A 23,594-nucleotide genomic window follows, 5' to 3' on the forward strand; every position below is an offset into this window, starting at 1 on the left:
AGAATAAATAAATTAATTAAAAGAATAATAATTCTTTCAAAAATGAAACGAGAAATAATATTCAAATATTTTATAATGGAAAAAATAAGAAATTTAAATATAATTAGTCAAATTTACTAAATTAAATAATTATAACAAATCACTTCCTTTAGAGAATATTATGGAAGATGAATAAAATCTTTGATTTCAAGATGTCAAATGATTTAAAACCATAATTCTTGTTAATCGGCGACTGATTCATTCCTCTGCGGATTAATTTAATCTATCTAAATTTACTGAATTATAGACTGAAATTGATTGGTAGTGTATTAAGAATCAAATTCACCTTATTATTTACTGTCAATGATATCTCCAGCGTTGCAATCGAAATAAGTATTATATGTCGAGAGAGAATTTAAATAATTTTGAACATGTTAAGTTTTAAAGAAAGACGTAAAAAAACAGAGTTACATAACTTGGATTGAACATAATCAAACCTAGATCCTAAGCTGAGAAGTCAATAAATTACCTTAATAAGATAAGATGCAAATAACCAAAGAAAGGGTGTGAAGGAGAAGGGTATAACTCTTATTTCAAGAAGCACAGTTTAAGTTTAACCTTTATTCCAAAATCTTCTCAAAACTATCATTCGGATTCGAGAGATTTTCGTGACGAGTGTGAAAGACAACCCAACAAGCTTAAAATGATCTTGGCTTTGCGACAATGGTTGAGTGTTTGAGTATGTGCAGACTAAACTGGCCTGCTTTCTCAGTGGTATCAAGCATATGTTGTCCTGGGGGAGGCAAGAGCTCAAAATTTTGGACCAAACGCCCCAAAGTAATGCACATAATAGGCAATGCAAGGATAATTCCAGGGCAGCTTCTCCTCCCAACACCAAAAGGAAGGTATCTCAAGTCATTCCCATTGGCCTCTACTTTGGACTCTTCCTCCAAGAACCTCTCAGGCCTGAACTCCTCGGGCTTCTTCCACTTAGCAGGGTTGTTGGCAAGCCACCATGCATTCACCAACATCTTGCTCTCTGCAGGGATATCATAACCTCCAAGTTTAGCATCATGGAGGTTCATGTGTGGGACAAGGAGTGGAATTGCCATTCTCAGACGAAGTGTTTCCTTTATCACTGCCTCAAGGTAAGGTAGCTTCTCACTGTCTTGCTCTGTCACTTGCTTTCCTGCTCCTACAACTCTCTCAATCTCCTCCCTCACCTTCTTTTGGATCTCTGGGTGGTTCACAAGCTCAGCAATGCCCCATTCTATTGACCACAGAGTTGTCTCAATTGCTGCTCCATATTCAACATTATCCACATCAGAAAACTTTTTTTTTCCAAAATTCTCACTAAAAATAATGCATCTGTTACCTATTATAACATTTATAACATCACCCTCCTACCAAGGTTGTGCCTGGTCCACTAATCACTATTTGTTACCAATTCCTATGAGATGAAGTGGTCACTACTGTCATATCCCATAATTGATTACATCAGCATTTTAAAGTTACCTGAAAAGGTAGTATTCTGTATTCCCCCACCAAACCTTTCTTCTGTTTACCTTATCATAATAATTCCATGAATTGAATTTTGATTTGATATATTTTCATTATAAATTGTAAAATATCGAATTATTTTCGTGTCCAGGCCTTCCTTTTCCCTTCGATTAGCATTTTGTATTTGTTCTGAGCACAAAATAAAAGAGTGAAAGAAGGTAATTTACCAGCAACGTTAATGTTTTCAACAATGTAAAGGACATTATCCTCGCTAATCTCTCCTTTTTTCTGAGCATCCAAAATGTGATCGATGGCGCATTTAAGTCCTCCATTGTCCCTTTTCTTGGTATTTTCAAGATTCCTGTCACGTTCCATTCCATTAAATCAAACAAAACAACAATACCAAAAGTCAAACTGAAACTTTTCACAAGTGATATCAAATTCTATTAATGCTTTGATGTTATATCAGTTTTATCATTATCTCCTTTTGCAAATTTGATTTTTCTAACAGGATCTTTGCCATGTTAATTATATAGTCTTAGTCTTAGTCTAACTTTTGGTCTAAAATTTAACATTTTAAAAACATGTTGACATGCAAATTACCAGATCACAATATATTTTGAGATGGCAATACAATATAGTGTCAATAATTTTGTCAAATACTAAACTAACAACATCAAAGTTGTAAAATAAAATCGTGGAAACTAATTAAAATGACAAATTCAAACTGCTAAATTTACAAAAATTACAATTATAACAAAATCAACATCAAAACACAAATAAAATTTCCAATAAAATTACTTACTAAAGAACATAATGAAACTAACAAAACTTTAAATTATATTAGTACACACTTGTAATGACTCAAAATAGTAAACTTACTACCACTGCAAGTCACATAAAATTCCTAGTAATGGAAAGTAAAGATTAAAAGAAACCACTTACTTTCGTTCCTCGATGAAATAATCCTTGAAGAGTTTGAACCTTGTGTCCTTAACCTCCTTGCAAATCTTCAAGTACCCACGCAAAAATGGTCGTAGAATGGGGATAAAATCACCGTAGTTGTACTCAAAACTCTGCCCCAAACGACTCCTCTCACCGTTCAAAACCCGAAGCTTCTGAAACAACGGGTCCTCCTCGTTCTCGAACCTTCTATCGAACATGATCCTATACATGATATTATACATCATGAGTTGCAGTCTCCGCCGCAGAATGATCCCTCCCACCGCGGCGTCGGGGTTGCGGCGTACGTCCTCCACCACACGCGCCGCCTCGTCCTCCCACCCGACGCGGTACTGCTGCACGACCTTGTTCGTGAAGAACGGGACCGTCATGATGCGGCGCATCTTGCGCCAGTGCTCGCCGTACACGGTGAACACCATGTCCTGGCCTTTCCCGGTGAAGATGTCGAAGACGACGTTGCGCGTGCGCGAGCCGAACTCCACGCCCTGCGTTTGGAGAACCTCCTTCGCGAGCTCCGGCGAAGAGACCACCACCAAATTCCGCTGCCCCATGCGGAGGAGAAATATGTCGCCATAGCGACGCGCAATGTCGGCGAGGTTAAGGTGGTTCAGGTCATCGCCGACCTGAAGCCAGTTACCAAATATCGGTACAGGAAACGGTCCCGGCGGCAGCCTGAACCGCTTCCCGCGGAGCTTTGCAGCGGTCACAGCAATCACCGCCGCAAAGAAGAGCGCGGATAGAACTTTTCCTAAGATATCCATTCAAATTTCTTACACCAAAACCAATCTTCTTCGATAAACTTTGATAGAGACAATGTTTATAATTAATGATAACTTCAACCAAAACAATTTATATATGAAATTATTTAGGATAATGTTATCCAAAACATGAACACCATTGAAGAGTTTTATCTGAGATGGATTAAGGAACAAGAAAGAAAGTTTGAGATGGAAAAAAACTGTGTAAGAAATGGTTATGGAATGAAGTGAGGGTGTGGGACTTTATATAGAAATGGGAGTTTGACGTCGTTAGAGTTGATGGAACTTGGAACTGTAAGAGGTGTGTGTGAGTGAGGTAACAAAGTTAAAGAAAGGGAAGTGAAGAACTTAACGGCGTCAAATTTGACTTTTTGGAAGAATTAAAAGAACGGCGCGTCACCTTTGTTCCCGTGCCGTGACGTGGTTTGAGGTTGGTGAGGAAAATTATTTTTTATAAACAAAACAAAAAAGAATAATGTTATTTATTTTTAATTTCAGGGACAAGATTCCTTTCGCAAAACTTGATATCTAAAAGTAAATTTTATAGTATTTGATTAAAATGGTTTGATAGATATATTCTGTATTATTTATTAGACTCTTAAAAGTGTAAAAATTCTCATTACGTGCATGTCTTAAAAGTGCGTTTTTAAGAGTGGACTCATAGCTGAAGAAATGAGAGTCAAATGATTTTTAAATTCAGTGTTAAATTTCATTGATTTTTAAACTATCAATATTTGACTAAAAACGCTAAATTCATTTATTTTGTAAATTATATGAACTTCAATCATATTATTTATATATGAACAAATTTATAACACAAACAGGTTTGTCTGTGAAAAAATGAATGTGAAAATAGTTTTCAATTGTTATGTTTCAAGTTTTAATTTAATTAAGTGTAATTTTATATTATAAAATTTATATCTCGTATGGTATGATATGAAGAGGCGATGTTTAATATTTGAGTGATAGTTTAAGTAATAAGAAGACTCTTATTATGACAATTCTATCTAAGATTTTGATTACTCATATAAACTCTGATCTATCAATCAATATTTATACAACACAATTTCCTTCAAGTAATATTTCTCTATTAGTTTAATGCATGTCTTAAAGAATTCCAATGTCTATTGCATGATTTTGTTGATAATATTACTAAGATAAATGTATATATTTGTATTATTGCTTTGTTTTAATTAATTAATTGAATTTTTACGTGATAAAATTTGTTTTGTTTGAACTTATATAAATATGGTCCATGGGAATATTAATTTACTTAAGTGATGATAATTGGTCTTCTTGAGATTTATACAATAAGCTAAAAATGACATGAGATTTATATTTCGCTAATATGCAAACTACGTAAAAGATGATATCAAAAGTGATAAGATGTTAAAAGTTTTTCCATTCAGAAAATGATAAATTGATTTATGTGAATGACTCCATCTAAAGTTCAGATTCTTTATTGATTTTATTGGTGTTGTCCTTTGCTGAACATTCAAAATATATTGTATTGTATTTTCAATATATTTTAAAACGTCAAAACTAGTGATAATCAGTGTATTATGGAGGCACAATAGAGAAACAACACAAAAAAAACTCAACAGAGAATCTAAATTCCTCTATATATAAGTGGGATGGTTGTGACTTTTTACTTTTTGGTGTATATATTTTCTGTGCTTAGTAATTGTTTTTATAAAGAAGTGGTTAAATTATAATTTTAGTTGAGTTTATTCAAATTTCATGAAATTAAATCAGGAGCTGATTTATGATAACGTGTACTCTTGAATACATAATAAATTGGTTTGTAATCGTGTGATCATTGTATACAGTGGCAGATCTTTGGCCAATATTTTGGGATGTCAAAATTTTGGTTAAATTACTTTTTGATTCATTTTTTTTCAAAAATGTCAAGTTGGTCATCTTAGGTTTTTTAATTTGAATTTGGTCCCAATTTTTTAAACATTAATGCAATTTGATTTTTTTCGTTAAATTTATTAAAGCGGAGCAAGAATTTTTCATTAAAATTGACATGAGAATTATGTCAATTACACCAACAAAGCAAACCATCCTTATTCACAACTTAATTTTTGATGAAAAAATATTGATCATTTTCAAGAAATTAACAAAAAAATGACAAAAATGTATCAATTTTTTTTGGGTTAAATATGTTTTTGGTCCCTCAAGTTTCAGCGAAAATTGGAATTAGTCCCTCTTCGAAACTTTTGACCAATTTAGTCCTTCATCTTTCAAAATGCGTGAATTTAGTCATTTTAACCAAATTTTGTTAAGTTTTTTTGACGTTTCAAGCGCATTTCATGATAGTATTTAAATTATTTATACTGTTTGACACATTTTTGTTTCAATGTTAACTTAAATACTATCATGAAATGCGCTTGAAACGTCAAATAAACTCAACAAAATTTGGTTAAAAGAACTAAATTCACGCATTTTAAAAGATGAAGGGCTAAATTGGTATAAAGTTTTGATAAGGGACTAATTCCAAAATTTACTAAAACTTGAAGGACCAAAAACATATTTAACCCATTTTTTTTTAATTGGAACCAAATTGAGACTAGAAGAATTGAAAGACCAACTTTTAATGTTTTTGAACGAAAACAATAATCAAAAGAGTAACTTCAAAATTTTTATATAAACTAATTAAAACATTGTATTTACGTCTTTTATAATAATAAAAAATAATAAAGTTATAATTATGTATTATTATAATTATAAAATTTAAAACACTAATCAAATAAAAAATATTTAAATTAAACAAATAATCACTTAAAAGATAATATTAATAAAATAACTATTTTTATTTTAAAATATTTAAAAGGTAAAATTATAAAATAAATATGGACAACAAAAAGATTTTTTTTCTTATATATATAAATAAAAAAGTATAAAACTTTATTAGAATATCAAATATATAAAATATATTAAAAATATTAAATTTTAAAAAAAATATATTAAAAAAATATATTAAATATATAAATGTAAAAAAAATGGGCTAAGTCTCTGTTAAGGTCTGCCATTTGTATACATAATAAATTGGGGTTGAAAAGTATAATGTGATATCTAATTTGAAGGATTACTACAATGGCACTCCAATTTTTTGTTTACTTTAAGGAGCTAAAAATGGATTTAATCCAAATTACATGTATTAAAAGCATTATTAAAAAGTTAATTTGTATAAATGAAAAGTAAAATTAAAATTGATGATAAACATGAATATACATGTGAGACATGCGGGTAAAATTTTCAAACATGAATATACATGCGGGTATAAATAATACTCATATATGTTACCCGTAAATATCTATTTACAATATTTATTTTCTACCAATTGTAGGTTTTATCCGCAAACACTTACGGATACCTGCTGATACGAATTTTTTTGACATCCCTACATGCGTCACAGCTGATGAGTTTGTTGAATTCAAGTGAGAGTTAAACTATTTCATAAAAATATAAGAAAAAGTTAGTAGCCTTATGATATTAAGTTTAACCTTCACTTATTATAAAATTAAACAAGTGAATATAATTTTGTTATGTTCACCTTAATCAAAAAATATATTAATGTACATTTAAGTGCATTATTTATTAACGATAAATCAAAGGTTTTTATAATAAAAAGAATTTGTTAGAATTACTTATTTTAACTATTTAGTTTGACTTTGATATTCAACTCGCCATAATTTTTTACAACTTTATTTTTAGTGTGTTATATCAATTGTAACTATTGTTGAATGCATTGCATTACAAGTTGAGAAAATAATAACTTATATTAAACTAAATACAATTGTAGATGGAATAACTTTTTAGAAAAAGTATGAAATACATAAATCGTGATCTTTGTGTAATTTAATATTTGTTAAACGTTATATAATTCTAATATTTGATTGTTGTAATAGAGGATAAACAATCAATTTTAATAAAGCATACTCCCTTACAACTTGTTAAGTTTCTCTAATGTAGATAGGCTCATTTAATCTATTTAATCTTGAGTTAGGTATCAAATAGTTTATTATGCACATTCATAAAAAAGGACCAAATACAAAATCAAACTAAAATAGGTCAAATTGAATTGTTTAATTCTGGACAATCAAACTAGGATATTTTGTAACATTCTATTTTAATAATATAAAATTAATGAAATAAGACATTTCATAATGATATTTAAAAGTAGATTAATGGAATAAAAAATATATTAATACAATATTTTAAGAGTTCAAACTATAAACATATAGTATTTATACAACAATATCAAACCTTTAAAGATAACCCTATATACAACATACAAACCATTTATATCTCCATCGCAATTTCACAACTTTAACTATGGAATTCTCATCCTTCAGAAGTGCCTTAAAACCTGTATCTTCATCTGCTTCCACCATAATGGTGATAATCGATAAGGAAAACATAACACAAGACCACAAAGTGCAAGGATAAGCTAGTATACAAAAAAGATGTCTTAACCATTAAAATGTATCAATATTATAAGCCATACATAGACAAACTTTTATAATTCACATAATTGCACACATACATTTGACACTAAACTCAATTATCTAGATACATGCATTTGGAATTGGAATCATCAGATACTTGCACTTGTGGTGACCTCTACTGCTTTGTAGAGCCATTGCCAAGGGGTTTCACCCTACCATACAAGGTTAGTTCATGACCATCTAAGGTTATTATCCTGCCTTAGACTAGAACCTCATGCTACTCTTACCACATGACCATCATACTTTATTTGAGTGTGAATGATCATTAGAGTTTCAGGATGTCACCTTACTTGAATCCATAGTCCAATGCATACACTAAATAACACTACCATAAAATCTTCCCATGAGACATGTAGAATTACGTCAAACACATATAATGCTCATATATATATATATATATATATATATATATATATATATATATATATATATATTCATAAACCCATTATTATCACAGTTCCACAATAATACTTTCATAATTGTATACATCCTTGATCATATTTTCATATTCACGTATCAATAATTCCATCTCAAATTTGAAATATCAAACAATCACATATTTTGCAACAACATACTAAGTCAAGTCTCAAAAATACCACATCATTCATGCATAGCTTCATAAATCATATTTTTAAAATTAACGCAGTCAACCACAAGTTAAAAATAAGGAATTTAAAAATTTTGCAGCAATTCTCGCTTGAGCTAGAAATCCTCGCTTAAGCGACATTGCTCTCGCTTAAGCTAGAGATTATTGTTTAAGCGACATGAGCTTTCATTCAAGCTAAAGATTCTCGTTTGAGCTAAAATTAAACAGAAACAAAAAGAGTTTCAGTGATTTTCGCGTTTAAGCTAGAAATTTTCACTTAAGCGACAAAAACTCTCGCTTAAACTAGATTTTTCTCGCTTAAGCTAGAAGACTATCGCTTAAGCTAAAATAACAAATTTTCACTATTCTCAACCTGCAAAAACCAGAACCCCAAACCATTAACATTTAAGATGTGCTCATCAAATCAACACATCAAACACAACAATTTCAAGCAATTCAATATATCAAATTATAACATGCAAGACAAATTTATTTCTATAAAAAGAGAATAGCTTCTCTCACCTCAAACGTAGACCAAAACTAAGATAATTAAGAACCCCCAAGATAATTTTTTGAGCTTTAAAAACCCATTTCAGCCTAAAGGAACCAAAACCCAAGAACACATGTATAAATTAGAATTTTGATCATGATCAAAGCAAAATTAAAACCTCAAAAACAGATAAAAGAGGCGGAGGTCAGATTATCAACATACTTGAAGGAAGAAATTGTTCACGTAAATCCAAAGACAACTCAAACATCATTCTAAAATACATATAAAAAAATGAACTTGTTTAGATTAAAAAATTATATTTGTTAATTTTTAAAGTTTGAAATCAAAACCTATCAAAAATGTAAAATAAACGAATTTTAATTTTACGCTAAAATTTAAAATTTAAAATAATATTTAATAAACCACGTTGAACTAACCAAATTATAAGATTCTTAAATGTTATTTTTTACATTTTTACGAATTAAACATATAAAAAATTTAAAGGAAAAAAATTTAGAAAACAAATATATTTTTATTTCTAAATTTTGATCAAGAAAAGATCTTGCTTTTATAATTCAGATGTGGTTTTGTGCGATAGGTCATAGCTAGTTTTTGTTCGTAGTTTGGGTTTGAACGTGAAGTTGTAAGCCCATAGAGAGAGAGTGAGGACACTCATCATCGTTCTTTCGTTATTATCGTTATCATATCTCACTTCACTCCCTCACCCCTTTTATTTCTTACCCAGAAGAGCAACTACAACAACAACAAGATTACGCCAAACGATGTCGTATGTGCCTCCGCACCTCCGAAATAACGGCTCCGCCGCCGTCGCCACCGCCAGAACCCCCTCCGTAACCCTAGACAACAACAACAACAACCACCATCACCACCATAACAATCACCACAAGCTCGCATTCACCTCCAACAACAACAACACCAACGCCAATTGCTCTCCCTCGCTCCCCACCTTCCACAATGCCTCTCGCCGGAGCTCCGCCGCACCTCCGTCCCCGAGGATTTTCGCCACCCCTGACCCCGTCTTCCCGCAATGGCAACCCTCTGAACGCGCTTCGCGCATGACTCCGGAGCAGGTCGCAATCCAATCTCTGTTTTCTCGTCTTTTCTGTTCAGTCTCGTATCTCACGGGCTTCTCTCCTATTGACCTTTGCGTGTAATGTTTTGATTTCGATATTTTTTTTGGGACCAATGTGAGTTTCTTTTCAAATTCGCGTGGTTAGGGTTTTTCTTGAATCTCGGCGGAGGAAAATTGTGTTTCAATTGAAGTGCGTGCGTGTTTGGGGGAATTGCTAATTTGCTTGTCAGTTCAGGAAGCTGATTACGAGGACTGAGGGTTCGGATTAATCTGAGCGAGGCTTATAGTGAAATGCATTGCTTTGCTTGTAACGATGACAATCCGAGTTATTTTTAACTACTTTTATAAAGTTGAAGGCTTTGTTTGAATTTGAAACTGTACGGCAGTGTGGTATTGTCATGAAGTAAGGGCTTTTTTTTTGGTCTAGCTGAAGAATTTAACATGACTACTAAGGTTGACATATCTGTTGGAAGGTTGTCTGCATTTAGTATGAAACTATGCCTGGTACGGGTAGGATATATGTTGTGAAAATAAATGAGTAAAGTTTGCTTGAACTTTGTGGTTGATTGAGGACTATTACAGAGTTTCTTCTTCTTCTTCTTCTTCTTCTTCAGTTTACTGAACGCTGATGAGTTTTTCCTTTTGCTTGTCCTTCTCTTTTATACTTTGACCTAATAATCTCTCCCTCTTTCATGTGCTTTGATTTGACAGTCTCAATTTGTACTCTTTTCCGATGCCTTCAATAGAGTTGTTATTTATCGTGTTGTTATTTTATCTCGATGTTTGGTTGTCTTGCTGATCTGTCTTTTTGTGACTAGACAAACAAATATTGGTTACTGAAATTCATGTGCTTGTCATGTCCAGATTGAAGAGGTCCGTTCTCGGCTTAATCTTGACGTTACTGTTGCATCTGATTCTCCTCCTGCACCTGCACCAATAGAGTCGTTTACTGATATGGTATTTAGTTTTGTTAATATTTAATCGTATTCATACTTTGCTCGGTAATTATGAGCTATTTGCACCCATTTTTTTGGAACTGTTATTTAATTTGTTGCAAATGTGTTTGCAATTGTGAACTTCTTGTTCTCAGTGTTTGGACTCAAGTATCATGAAGGATATTGCTTACCATGAATACACCAGGCCAACTTCGATCCAGGCACAAGCCATGCCAATTGCTCTCAGTGGAAGGGATCTATTAGGTTGTGCTGAAACTGGTAGTGGAAAGACTGCAGCTTTCACAATTCCTATGATACAGGTCGGAACTTCTTAGACATGGCATATTGGACTGGACTCATCTTTAGATACTGTATATTTGTGAAAAACAAGCCAAATGTAAATGATCAACCTTTTAGTTGTGATTTAATTTTTCTCCTTCATTTTTTAGCATTGCTTAGCCCAACCTTCAATTCGGCGCAATGATGGTCCTCTGGCATTAGTTTTGGCTCCTACCAGAGAACTTGCTCAACAAATAGAAAAAGAGGTGATATATGTATTTGTTTTTGTTGTGGATGAATAATGGGTAATTTGGAGACAAAATTATTGTTTGTTTCTCCCATCATGTAATGATTTTTAAACTATCTCCTAATAATTTTCATATACCTAGGTTCGCAGTTTGTCTATTCTCTATGCTTTTACCTTTTTGAATTGGGATCTTAATAAATATTGTCTGTGTTAGTACAAGATTCTTGCTATCTTACTTTTGAATTATATGTTGTTTTGTTGAGCTTGACATCTCTCGTACTATGCCTGAAAAGAACATGTTCTACATCAGGTCATTTCGTACTTAATGTTTTTCCTTTCTCCAACTATCAGCTTATCTATTCATTCTTGTTTTGATTTTTGGTAGGTTAAAGCTTTTAGCAGATCCCTTGAGTCATTAAAAACTGCTATTGTTGTGGGTGGAACTAACATTGAGAAGCAGGTAATAAATGTGGACATAATCTTTATTTCTTGGCTATTTCTCCTGTTGTTTTAAAAATTTTCATAAAGATAAGTGATGGTATTATTTGTTTTTTTTGCCATTGTGTTAAGTATGATCTGAGAGCATCATAAAAGTCTTTGTATGTTAATTATGCATAAGCATTTGTAATATTTAGTATCATTTTAATGTTTTTCCTTAGAAACTTGGAGATGCTGTGTATTCAGTTTTGCAGAGCTAGCTCTCCTGATGTGCTGATATTTATGTTATTTGTATGATGCACTTATATGATTTGTTTCCAATTTGTCGATACAACTATTCTTAAAATGTATAGGTTACGATGCTTGCAGGATACGGAGTTATGTATGTTTAAAATTTATAAAACATACAGATGTACAATTATAACTGTGCAAATGCAACATTAAAATCAAGATATGTAGTTGACAAGTCTAACACTGGATACTTCTATAGTGAAGTATCTCTGAGTAGTGGTAGTGGATGCTCTTTCATGTTTGTATTTGGAGGAAATGCATGTATCACTGTGTTTCATAGATTAGAGGCTAGTTTAAGAACTGGTACTGGGGACTTTGTAAATAGTGTCCAACAAAGCAAAACTTTCTGCTTCAAGGAGTCTTGTAACAAGTTTTATTTCAAGTTAATTCAACTCCCCTTCTTGAAGGTAACACAGTTTTCTGTGTTCTCTTTCTGGTCTCTATAACAGAGGGCGGAACTTAGAGCTGGGGTTGAAATAGCAGTTGCCACGCCTGGAAGATTCATTGATCACTTGCAACAAGGCAACACTTCCCTCTCTAGAATTTCTTTTGTTGTTCTAGACGAAGCAGATAGAATGCTGGATATGGGGTTTGAACCACAGATAAGAGAGGTCTGTATTTTTAGCTTTTTGCTTGTATTTGGATTCTCCTTTATTTTCTTGACGGCTTCATACCTAATGTAAGATAACTAGTGTGACCTATTTGTGGTGTTTGTGCTCTCTATACGGTGTTTCAAAACGGTTGTTTCCTCGTAACTTTTTCCCTCTCTATTTAAATTGTTTCTGTCATTGAACTTTGAAGTCAAGCCAATGACGCTACACTAGAACTAGTTATATTGAGTTGCAGTTCTTTAAGCATTTAACTGGAGAAGATGTCCTTCCATCAGAAAGCATAGAGAGGTTACAATGTTATACTTTTTGAAGAAAAATTAGCATGAAAATGGTCTCTCTTTTTGGACAAAACTTGATTTTCATACTCCAATTTAATCTTCTATAACTTTTATTTAGTTTGTACCTTAGTTTGATTTTTGTGATCTAGCTGTTATGACCATGCTTGAAATTTATGTTATTTTTGTATATATATTATGGTCCCATTTGAATGGGTTATCAGCAATATTTCTAATATGATGATAACCTTTATGTTGTTTCAATATAACATTCTCGTGTTAAATTAATAATAGTTGCCTTTTCTAGATTACTCAAGAAAATATGAATATTCTATATTATCCTCAGGTAATGAGAAGTCTTCCAGAGAAGCATCAAACATTGCTTTTTAGTGCGACAATGCCTGTGGAGATTGAAGCATTAGCAAAGGTTAGGTTTCCTTCATTGTTGATAGAAAATTTTCAACGTTGTTATTTTTTCCTTTATACAAATTCTAAAATAATGAAGTTTGGTATTCTGATTTGGAAAAATGCTTAGGCAACAATAATTCTATCATTAATTATTTGCTTTTCGCATAACTTTGTAAGCAGCCTAGCTACTTGATCATAACATGTAGCACATTAGATGTGTTGTAATTGAAGTATAGTTATTCTTTTTAGGATTTTCAATTTTATCTTTTTCTTCCATGATTCTCTTCCTTAAAATTAAATATATCCCCAAAATACATTCTTTTGAAGAATATTATATTTCAGCAATATATTTCTTTGTATGCTCAGCTGTGGAAGGAATATTTTTGGGGTTCACCAATCATTTGTTCGATTTCAGGAGTACTTGGCTAGCCCAGTGCAAGTGAAGGTGGGGAAAGTGAGTAGCCCAACAACTAATGTTTCGCAAACGCTTGTGAAAATTTCTGAAAACGAGAAGGTTTGTTTATTTACTTTAAAAATGAAGCATATATGTGAATAGTTGGACTAAAAGTTTAGTTTCATGCTTCCTAGAAGGCAGTCATTGATTTCAAAGATTTTTAATGTTTCATGCTTCCTAAAAGTTTACTGAAAATTGTTGTTTCACACAAGTTCTTGAATACTTACCATGAGGTACACATGTGCATAAAATTAAAGAAGTATTGGTAGAATGAGATGTGATGAGCAAAGGTGTAGTGATTAGGGTGAAGAAATTTGAGAATAGTGACAAATTAGGTTGTTTATTTGCATTTTTGACCCCATGATATGGCATGGTCATTTTCCATGATATTTTTACCTTTATTTGCTCTTTCTTTTGGCCTCTGTTCTGAGATGTTATATTGTTCTTGTAGATTGACCGACTTCTAGACTTACTTGTAGAGGATGCATCACAGGCTGAAAAATGTGGTCATCCATTTCCATTAACAATTGTGTTTGTTGAGAGGAAGGTATGCTTTGTTTTGTGTCCCTGATATGCATCAATGTAGTTGAAGATAATACAAAGGAATTAGAATAAAATTGAGAGAGTATGTTTCCCTCTCTTATGATTTCATATTTATAATCACTTTGGATACATCAAATATAATGTATGAGAGGGAAGAAAAGAGAATTCAAAAAGATACATCTAGGAATTAGGTCCAACACAAAACACATAACTTCTTACAATAAATCCTATTTATTTTAACACTTCCCCTCAAATTGGACCATACAAATTGTATATGCTAAGCTTGGAACAAATAAATTTAATTCGAGGACCTTTCAAGGATTCTTATAATTTATCTGCAAGTTGATCATTGGAACGAACAAACTTACTACAGATTTCTTTGGACAACAACTTTTCTCGAATAAAATTACAATCAATTTCAATGTGTTTGGTCCTCTTATGGAACATTGAATTGGAAACATTTTGGAGAGCAACTTGATTATTTATTACAATACATCTTCATCGCCTAAATGTCTCAAAAATCTAATTCTTGTATATAATCTCACACTAGTGAGGGATGCCATTGCTCTATACGCAACTTCAATAGATGATCGGGTAACAACATTTTACTATTACATCTATCTATAGGAAAACTAGCCCAATCAGTGTTATAAAATCCAAAGATTTGGGTATTCCCTTTATCTTCATAGAGTAGTCCTTGTCCTGAAGTCTTTTTGAGATATTTTAGAATAGGAATGACAACATTCTAGTGATCAATACAAGGATTTTGCATGAATGAACTCCAACTGCAAAAGACAAATATGGTAATATGGTCTGGTAAATATGAGATATATAAGTTTTTCAATCAGTCTTCTATATCTCTCTAGGTTAGAGAAAACCTATTCTGTCTCTTATTTGATGTCAAGCATATTTCCTTTGAGCTATTTTACTACTTTCTTTGATTGAGCTACTTCTATGCTCAAAAGATATTTGAGATTTCCACGATCCTTGATCTGAAAATGATTGCATAGGTATTCCTTTATTGAGAGATTTTAGTAGCATCATTCCCAATAATAACAATATCATCAACATACATTATTAAGTACACATTTTTAAAAAGGGAGGTATGACAATAGAAAACAAAGTGGTTTGCCTCATTGTGTTTCAATCCAAAGGATTGAACAATGTGGTTAAACTTTCCAAAGCAAGCATGGGGAGATTGTTCGAGACAACTTACAAACCAAACCAAACTCCCCTGAACAACAAACCCAAGAGGTTGCATCATGTAGACTTCTTCATATTTTTAATATGTAATTGATGAAGACCCCAATGAAGAATGGCTACCACCATTGCAATGTAAGAATCTATGTAAACGGATGAATCAGCTAAGATATGATTAAGCTCTTTTGGAAATATTTTTCATATTTCCCAGTCTCAAGTCTGGGTATGATCTAAGTGGATTAGTTCCAAAAATTGGAAATCATAGATAGTTATGCTAGAGATTCATACATGAAGTTTTTATTTTACGGTCTTGAAAATCTAAATAGATTGTTTGAAAATTGATGTGTATATGTTTCTTGTTATTTCTTTTTTAATGTGTACATAGACAAGGTGCGATGAAGTTGCTGAAGCATTGGTAGCTCAAGGATTATCTGCAGTTTCTCTTCATGGTGGTCGCAGTCAGAGTGAAAGAGAGGCTGCCTTGCATGATTTTCGTAGTGGCTCTACCAACATTTTGGTAATCTCTCCTACCAGTGCATATTACTCAAGTTTTTTAGCATTTCTTCCTGTCTAAAATCTGATATTCTCTACATTATTTAGCAGTATTGAAAACATTGTTGAAAATAACCCTGCTGTAGCTTGTCTAAATATAGTGTTGGGCTTGTTTTATTCCCTGATTGCTAAAAATGACATTTCTTGTTGTATCAAACGGAGTGTTAGAATAATTGTTAAATTTATGTATGTTAGAGTAATTATTAAGTCTAAAGCAGGGAGTAGTGTGTTGGGAACTACTTCTAACTGTACCTATGAGTCTAGTGCACTCTATGAGTTGTACCTAGAAATCTAGGATAGTTTTTTTATCTTTCATCTTCCATTGTATCACCTTCTATCATAATAACAAGAGGGATCTCTAAAGCCCTCCAAGTTTATATTATCTTTTTATTCTCAACACGGAGAAAGAAGAAAATGTTAAGGGCAAAGTTGTTACTGTTATGATAAAAATATCTAATTGCTGTTTAATTTAGTGAGCCCATTAAGGTACCATGTTGTATTTTATGCATGATTAATATATTGTTTGGATAAAGTATTTCAATTACCATCAAATTCAAAAAATATTTAAATATCAAGTAATTGTTAAAAATTAAAAAAGTCAATATTGATAATTTTTTGTAATTGATCTTGATTGATGTTATTTTTTGGTCAAAGTTCTTGAAGATTTGTTTATTTTATATTTGCAAAACTTTTTCTCACTTTACATTAAACAAGATTATTTCAACTTTGAAATGATAGATTGAGCCCAACCTAAGTAAGATAGCACTAGGTCACAATCATGTAAGGTCAACCCGGGTCAAAGTCAAGCCTAGTTGATCGAGCTTAGGTCGCGTTGAGTCAATTTGGGCCCAGCTTGAACCAAGTAGGCGTTGATCCAAATTGAGCTAAGTTGACCCGATCAAGCCAAATGTGTCCTTACCTAGGTCGAGCCAAACTTTGAAGACCAAAATAGAGCTGTCAAAACGGGTAACCCGGTCCGGCTCGATCCACCACAGGTTGATCACTTAGTGAGTTAACCCAACCCGGCTCACTTATTAGCGAGTCAAAAAAAGTCGAACTCGACCCGACCCACCACGGGTTAGTAGGTTAAACGGGTTGGCTCATAGGTTCACTTAATTAAAAAACTACAATTTTTTTTAATTTTTTTAGTCAAAACTAAATTATAATTATAATTAAAATCTAAATAAACTTTAATAAATTCCAAATAAAAACTAAAATAAAAAAAATACCAAATTATCTGTGTTGGCTAAAAAAACAACCTAACCTGATCAAAATGCAAAGTCCAACTTAACAAAAAACACTTGTGTGACTCTTTATTTGCGGGTTGGTGAGCCGGGTTCTAAGTGAACCGGGTCAAAATCAACCCGTATTAAAATTTAATAAAAAATTTCAACCCAACTCGGTCCGAACCTATAGTGGGCCGGGTTGGCTCGCGTGTTCTAACCCATTTTGACAGCTCTACCAAAATATGAATTTGATAGTATGAAGAATTAGAAATTCTTAATTTGAAATTTTCAAAATTCCCTACCCAAACAATATATCTTGTCATAAAGTATTTCAAGTTCTCAAAATAAATGGAATTACCCTCTTAAAATACCTTATCCAAACACACTGTTTGGTAATTCTTGTTAAAATATTGAAATCTTAACAATTTTGCATAATTACTTTAAAAAGGTTCAGTTACTTTTTATCCACTAACTATATTGTACGATTCAGGTTGCCACTGATGTTGCATCCCGTGGCTTGGATGTCACTGGAGTGTCCCATGTCATCAATCTAGATCTTCCCAAGGTATTTCTGCTTCAAGCATATACTAATTGAGATGACTGAATTTTATCTGTAATACAGTAGGAAAAGATTATCAGAAAGCGCACAGGTATTTTCCACTGTTTGTGGATTGCCTTTCTGCTACTGCTATGTTGGCATCTCATGTGCCTGGTATTTTTCAGTCAAATTTAATTTTCTTGACAAATGCATACCTGAAGCATCAGTTATGGCTGCCTCAATTATAGACCATGGAAGATTATGTACACCGGATTGGAAGGACCGGGCGTGCAGGATCAACTGGCTTAGCTACTTCATTTTACACTGATCGTGACATGGTGCTTGCCACTCTCCTTTTTCTTTGTAAAAAGTGAACTGTATTGTTCTATAGATTTTAACATTAATATGGTTCTTCTCTTTAGTTCCTTGTTGCAAATATAAGGAAGGCAATAGCTGACGCCGAATCTGGGAACACGCTGACATTTGCAACCGGAAAGGTACTATATTTTTTATTCTGCCATAATTTTAAGATTCTTGGAGTTCATTTGGCAAACCGTAAAAAATGAGGGTAGAAGTTCAAGAACTGAATTTTTACCCATATATTAAAAGATATACCAAACAGGTAACTAGTGGTTTAGAAGTCTTACGGTATTAGTAGCTTTATTGAGGTGGGCTTGTGCTAGACTGTTATACATCTATATTGATTTTTTTTTACCTAGATTAGTTAGTATACATAGGCGCTGCAGGTTTGGGTCTGACGGTCCAAGATGCTCAATTTCTCCCAAAAAACTTTCATTTTCAATATACTGTATTGAACCTTATATGTCACGGTTGACTTTGTACCCTTGATTTGTAGGTTGCTAGACGGAAGGAGAAAGAAGCAGCAGCTGCACAAAAAGAGGCAAATATTGCTTTATCCAAACAGTTAGGATTGGGAGCTGCTTCAATTAACATCGAAGATAAATATAAATTCATGATTACTGCCGCAAACATTAAAAGAGAGGGCGCAGCAGATAGTGCCTGGGACGATTAATGTGTTGTCTGGTGCTTCCCATATTTGATTGATGACACCTGATAAAGCCCTTAAGGTGGGTGATATATGACATTTATTTATTTATTTTGTGGCGGGTTTGTTTCCATCTTCTCAGCGGTCTGTCTCTGGTTTTTCTACATTTTTTTGCTCTCCATCGTGCATATTGTTTGTGTTTTGCAGTGCTGGTGCATTATTGATATGATACGCTCTTCAGACCAAGTGCATTTATAGGCCTGTTGCTTCTAAGATGACGGTGATGGAGAAGTTTCTAGTTAACATTCCAAGTCTACGCTACGTGTTGTTTGGCATCGTTGTGGTAGGTAGCTAGCACACTAGTCACAAGTAGCTTGCTAGACTATTAGGTGGTTTGTAGAGTAGTCATATAGGTAGTGCATCTTTTGTAATCGTAGAAATATTCAAGTTTTTTTTCTTTCTTTTTTAATTGTTTTGCGTCAAAAAAATATTCCTCTATTCGCATAGATATTTCATCATCATCATGAAATGTATATATACCCTGCTTGCTGCATTTCGCAACTATGTTTCTCTGTTGGCACTTTTGAGCTTTCATAGACTATCCGCGAAATAAATGTTCACTAAAACTTTTCTGTGTTGAGCATGCCACTCAACTAATCGTAAAGAGGCCTTGACGCAACGTTTTTAAGGCTTAAATATTAGATGTTCCCCGCAAAATCTTATATAAGATTTAAAAGGATTCAAATGTTCGAGATTAACGAAGCAATTTTGAGAAAGTAGTGGTAGGGATTTATCTTTCACCTTTGATTGTTTATAACAATCACCAAATCAAATGAGATTAATTGTGTGGGGCATTGCACCCCTTTCTCTCTGCATATGAAGACACCATGAAGTTGGTTTCCATTCAAATCTCTGAACATCACAACGCCACTGCGTAACAGTTGAATGGGGGTGGATTTTATTGTCCATGTACCATATGTGTACAAAATGTAACATTTATAATAAGTTTTATTATAAGTTTTAGTCTGTGATTTCAGTAACGAGTAGCTTCTATATAAAATCTTTGAATGCAGAAACAAACGACATCGTTCTCACTTTATATATATGAGGAAAGTGACAAAATAAATTATAATCGTAAAATACATCACGAAATTATAAGAATACAACTCATGATAATGAGATATTATCACATATTGTTCTGAACTGAACGACGACATAATTTCTTACTTATGCAGCACAACCAACTTCCAACTAAACAGAAAGATGGAGAGCATACAAACCTAACCAGTTTTCCATTAATCTTCTAACGGGCCTCCTCCTCAAGAAGAGATGGTCCTGCAGAGCTTCCTAACTGAACCAATATATGCAAAGAAACGACATTATCACAAACCATGAAACATGACTACGACTTCTAAGTTCTAAATTCTCGTAAACTTGGGTGATACACATCACACACCACAAAGTATAAGAAAGACATGACAGACAGATTGTAATACACAGCAGGAAGATTGTACAAGTAGACATGCATGTTTTTGACATATCAGGTGGTCGAAACAGGAAGCCTCTTGTTTCCTCCGAAAGCCTGGCGAAGCATATCATACCTATTTCTGTAATGCTCAAGTGAGAAGCATAGCTGCCTTATGGCCTCACGTTTCTCTTCAGCTCCTCCTAATATCTCAACCCTTTGCCTCTCAATCTCTTCCTCTAGTATCTTACCTCTTGATCTTAGTTCTTCCACTTCTTTACGACCCTCTTCAATCTCATTATCTCTTGATTCTATCACTTTCTTAAGTGCACCAACTTCTGCACTCAGCTTCTCTTTCTCTATTTTCAAACCCTCACCACTTTCACTTTTTCCTTTCACCCTCTCTGTTTTTTCAGACTCCATTCTTTTTATCTCTCCTTCTAAACATTGGCATTGACATTCCCATTCTTTCATCTTCTGCTCTAAAACACTCTTTTCTCCCAACAACCTCGTTATTTCAGACTTCAAACTTGATCTCTCAAAGAACACTTTCTGTTGTACATCAGACAGAAGAGCTTTTAAATCCCTCACCTCACGATCCCTCTCTGCTACATTAGTTCTCATCTTTGCTTGCCTCTCTACCAGTCTTGAGTTTTCTCTTTTCTGAGCGTTGAACTTTATTTTCCAAGAAGCAATGTCCTTCTGAGCCAACTCAAACTCTTCCTGCAATTGCTGAATAGTTTCAAACGTTTTAGTAACTTGCATTTCCGCAGACTCAAGTTTTTCATTGCTCATCCTTAGCTCCTCCTCAAGTTTCTTCAACTCCAAGGATTCCCCTCCCATCCTCACCCCTTCTACACTTGAAGATAATCCAACGCCACCCTTCAAATTCCTTAATTCCTTTGATCTGTACATTTCAACCTCATTCTTCAGCTTACTAATCTCCCCTTCAGAAACCCTCAACTTCTCATTCACATTCCTTAGTTCTTCTTCATACGCACTGATCCTTGCACCAAAATCCTCACCATTTTTCACACGTTCCTCCTCATTCAACACCTTCTCTTTCCCCTCAGACGGTATCTCAATCTCCAATTCCATCACCCTTCTGTTCATACCATTCTGATCGTTTCCATTCCCAAAGAATCCTGAAAAGCTGTTCATTGAAGAACTATCATCATAATAATCCTCATCAGATTCTGTCAAAGTAGAAGAACCATCCCCATCCTTTTGACATGCATCAAAACCATTCCCGTTCCCACCAGAACCCAGAAACACATCGAACCCCGGGGCACGGTTGGGGGATATGCGACGCCCCATCTTCCTCGGAGAGGGAGAAGCCATCTCAGAACCACAATCTGAAACACCAGAAGAAGCCTGTGATTGAAGATCACACGATGTGGGACTGTGATCATAACGTTCAACCAAAGATTTGTAGCCCCGGTAGAACTCCTCAACAAGAGAGATCAACTCTGGCCTCTTCTTGTAATACATCTCAGCCTTTTCCGCAAAGGAATCTCCGTTATCTTCAATCAGCTTATGCATTTGCCTCACGTTGCGTTCCATCTCTGTGGTTAAGGATCGTTTTGTCATGTTCTTCATTATCATTCACAAGGTGCAAAGTATGTAATATGAATGTATCTACGTATACGTATGTATGTATCTATATAAATGATTATCTTGGTTTTTGATTTGGATGAGAAAGCTATAACAAAACAATGGAAAAAGAAACAAGATTCAAACAACCCTTCCCAACTTTTGCAATGCAAACAAAAGTTGGGAATGGTGGATCCTCTTTTTGCCCAGTATGTTTTGTGAGGAAGAGTATTGAAACAAGATGTTATAACATGACACCAACGTTATTTTTTGTTTTCTTGTTAAAGCTAGCTACAAATGTCTGTTTGGAAGAACCTTTTGGTTCGTTAGTTATCACAGACACAGATAGATTTAATTAAGGAATACCCTGCTACATTTCTAACAACAATTTCTTAATATTTGTTCTGAGGTTCATGGACAAAATATTAATAATAAATGCACCAAAATATTCCATTCTTGTTAATTAATTTTCTTGCTTATTATAAATCACATGTATTTTCAAAATAACAATATAACACTCAGGAACTTTAGCTTATATATTCTTCAGGCACGAATTCAAAGTTCTTGCTAAAAATAACTAATATTCTGAAGGAAACAAAAAAAAATGCAATTTTTATTTTGATTTGAGAAATTAAAGGTATTTAAATGAACTTATTCATTATTTTAACTATATTAATGTAGTAAAAAGTCACAATCCTATCAAAAATTAATATGGGCGTGGTCAAGTTATTAAGTTGACAACTTTTAATTACTTATATATATATATAACTTAATTAAGTGATATTTAGTAAAGTTGTAATTATATTATTTTAAATATATTTAGAAAAAGTTGAATCCTTATTTACTAGACATTATAATTTTGCTTTTGACAATGATAAGAAAAGCATATCATAAGATTATTCCAATTGTAATTTGCATTACATACTTCTAAGATTTTCTGAATGCCACTTAGAAGTCTTGGACCTGATGAGTCTGCCCCACATCCAAGACTGCAACTTTTTTGATTCCATCCTTTATTAATTTGTTAGAGTGAATCTGAAAATCATAAAAAAAAATGTTATTGTGTCCTAAAATGCATCCAATTTTTGATTTGAAAATGATACATTTTTTTTTCTTAAAAATTCTGGACATTATATTATACCATATTAAGAGAGAGATAACATATTTTTTTACAGTTTTATGAGGTGCTCCAGCTGGTTGAATTGAGAATTGGTCACTGAATGATTCATTTACCCTTTAAAATTATTCTAGTTAAAATCACTAAATCTAGTTGAATTTGTTCAAATTTAGTTAATGGGCCAAAATCTGTAATTTGTTTTGGGAGATTTTTTTTTCTTTATTAAAATATATTATATAATTGATATGACTTTGCTCAATGGATTGTGATAATACATAATTATGTTTATTTAGTTTATTTTTAATAAACGTTATTGTGTGTTAGTGGCCTTAAATTTTATGAAATTTAGTTTCATAATTATTTTGAACTCTAGATGTTCTGACATTTAACTTTAGTTAGACTTAAATATGATTTTAGTTTTTTATTTTAAATTAGACATAAGCTCTCTTTTTTTCTTTAAACCTAACATTTATTTTTTGGTTTCGGTAATTTTGAAAAACAAAACTTATTTCAGAAATTTGTAAACGTTGTGA

The 23,594-nt window shown here is 33.0% G+C and overlaps 3 protein-coding genes across 4 annotated transcripts; 1 reads left to right on the forward strand and 2 right to left on the reverse strand.

Annotated features, from left to right (window-relative positions):
* Positions 1-546: 546 nt before the first annotated feature.
* LOC114187493 (trans-cinnamate 4-monooxygenase-like) lies at positions 547-3,413 on the reverse strand. Its single transcript, XM_028075753.1, has 3 exons — positions 2,425-3,413; positions 1,707-1,840; positions 547-1,276 (listed from the first exon to the last, which is right to left on the reverse strand). The coding sequence occupies exons 1-3, from the start codon at positions 3,201-3,203 to the stop codon at positions 678-680; spliced, it is 1,512 nt and encodes a 503-aa protein (XP_027931554.1). The 5' UTR covers positions 3,204-3,413; the 3' UTR covers positions 547-677.
* Positions 3,414-9,392: 5,979 nt separating this feature from the next.
* Positions 9,393-19,450, forward strand: LOC114188719 (DEAD-box ATP-dependent RNA helicase 20-like). Of its 2 annotated transcripts, XM_028077346.1 has the most exons (15): positions 9,573-9,881; positions 10,748-10,840; positions 10,974-11,138; positions 11,268-11,363; positions 11,730-11,804; positions 12,523-12,684; positions 13,306-13,386; positions 13,783-13,881; positions 14,273-14,368; positions 15,950-16,081; positions 17,833-17,907; positions 18,129-18,218; positions 18,303-18,377; positions 18,737-18,968; positions 19,094-19,450. In XM_028077346.1, the coding sequence occupies exons 1-14, from the start codon at positions 9,573-9,575 to the stop codon at positions 18,911-18,913; spliced, it is 1,725 nt and encodes a 574-aa protein (XP_027933147.1). In that variant the 3' UTR covers positions 18,914-18,968; positions 19,094-19,450. The 2 variants fall into 2 exon arrangements, with proteins under 2 accessions (XP_027933148.1, XP_027933147.1); XM_028077347.1 differs by lacking the exons at positions 18,737-18,968; positions 19,094-19,450 and having other exon boundaries at positions 9,393-9,881; positions 18,102-18,218; positions 18,303-18,383.
* Positions 19,451-20,013: 563 nt separating this feature from the next.
* LOC114187689 (protein NETWORKED 4A-like) lies at positions 20,014-22,141 on the reverse strand. Its single transcript, XM_028076001.1, has one exon. It carries the CDS (start codon positions 21,954-21,956, stop codon positions 20,427-20,429), a length of 1,530 nt encoding a protein of 509 aa, XP_027931802.1. The 5' UTR covers positions 21,957-22,141; the 3' UTR covers positions 20,014-20,426.
* Positions 22,142-23,594: the final 1,453 nt, after the last annotated feature.

Source organism: Vigna unguiculata, chromosome 6 (genome assembly GCF_004118075.2).
Source record: "Vigna unguiculata cultivar IT97K-499-35 chromosome 6, ASM411807v1, whole genome shotgun sequence".
Lineage (NCBI taxonomy): Eukaryota > Viridiplantae > Streptophyta > Magnoliopsida > Fabales > Fabaceae > Vigna > Vigna unguiculata.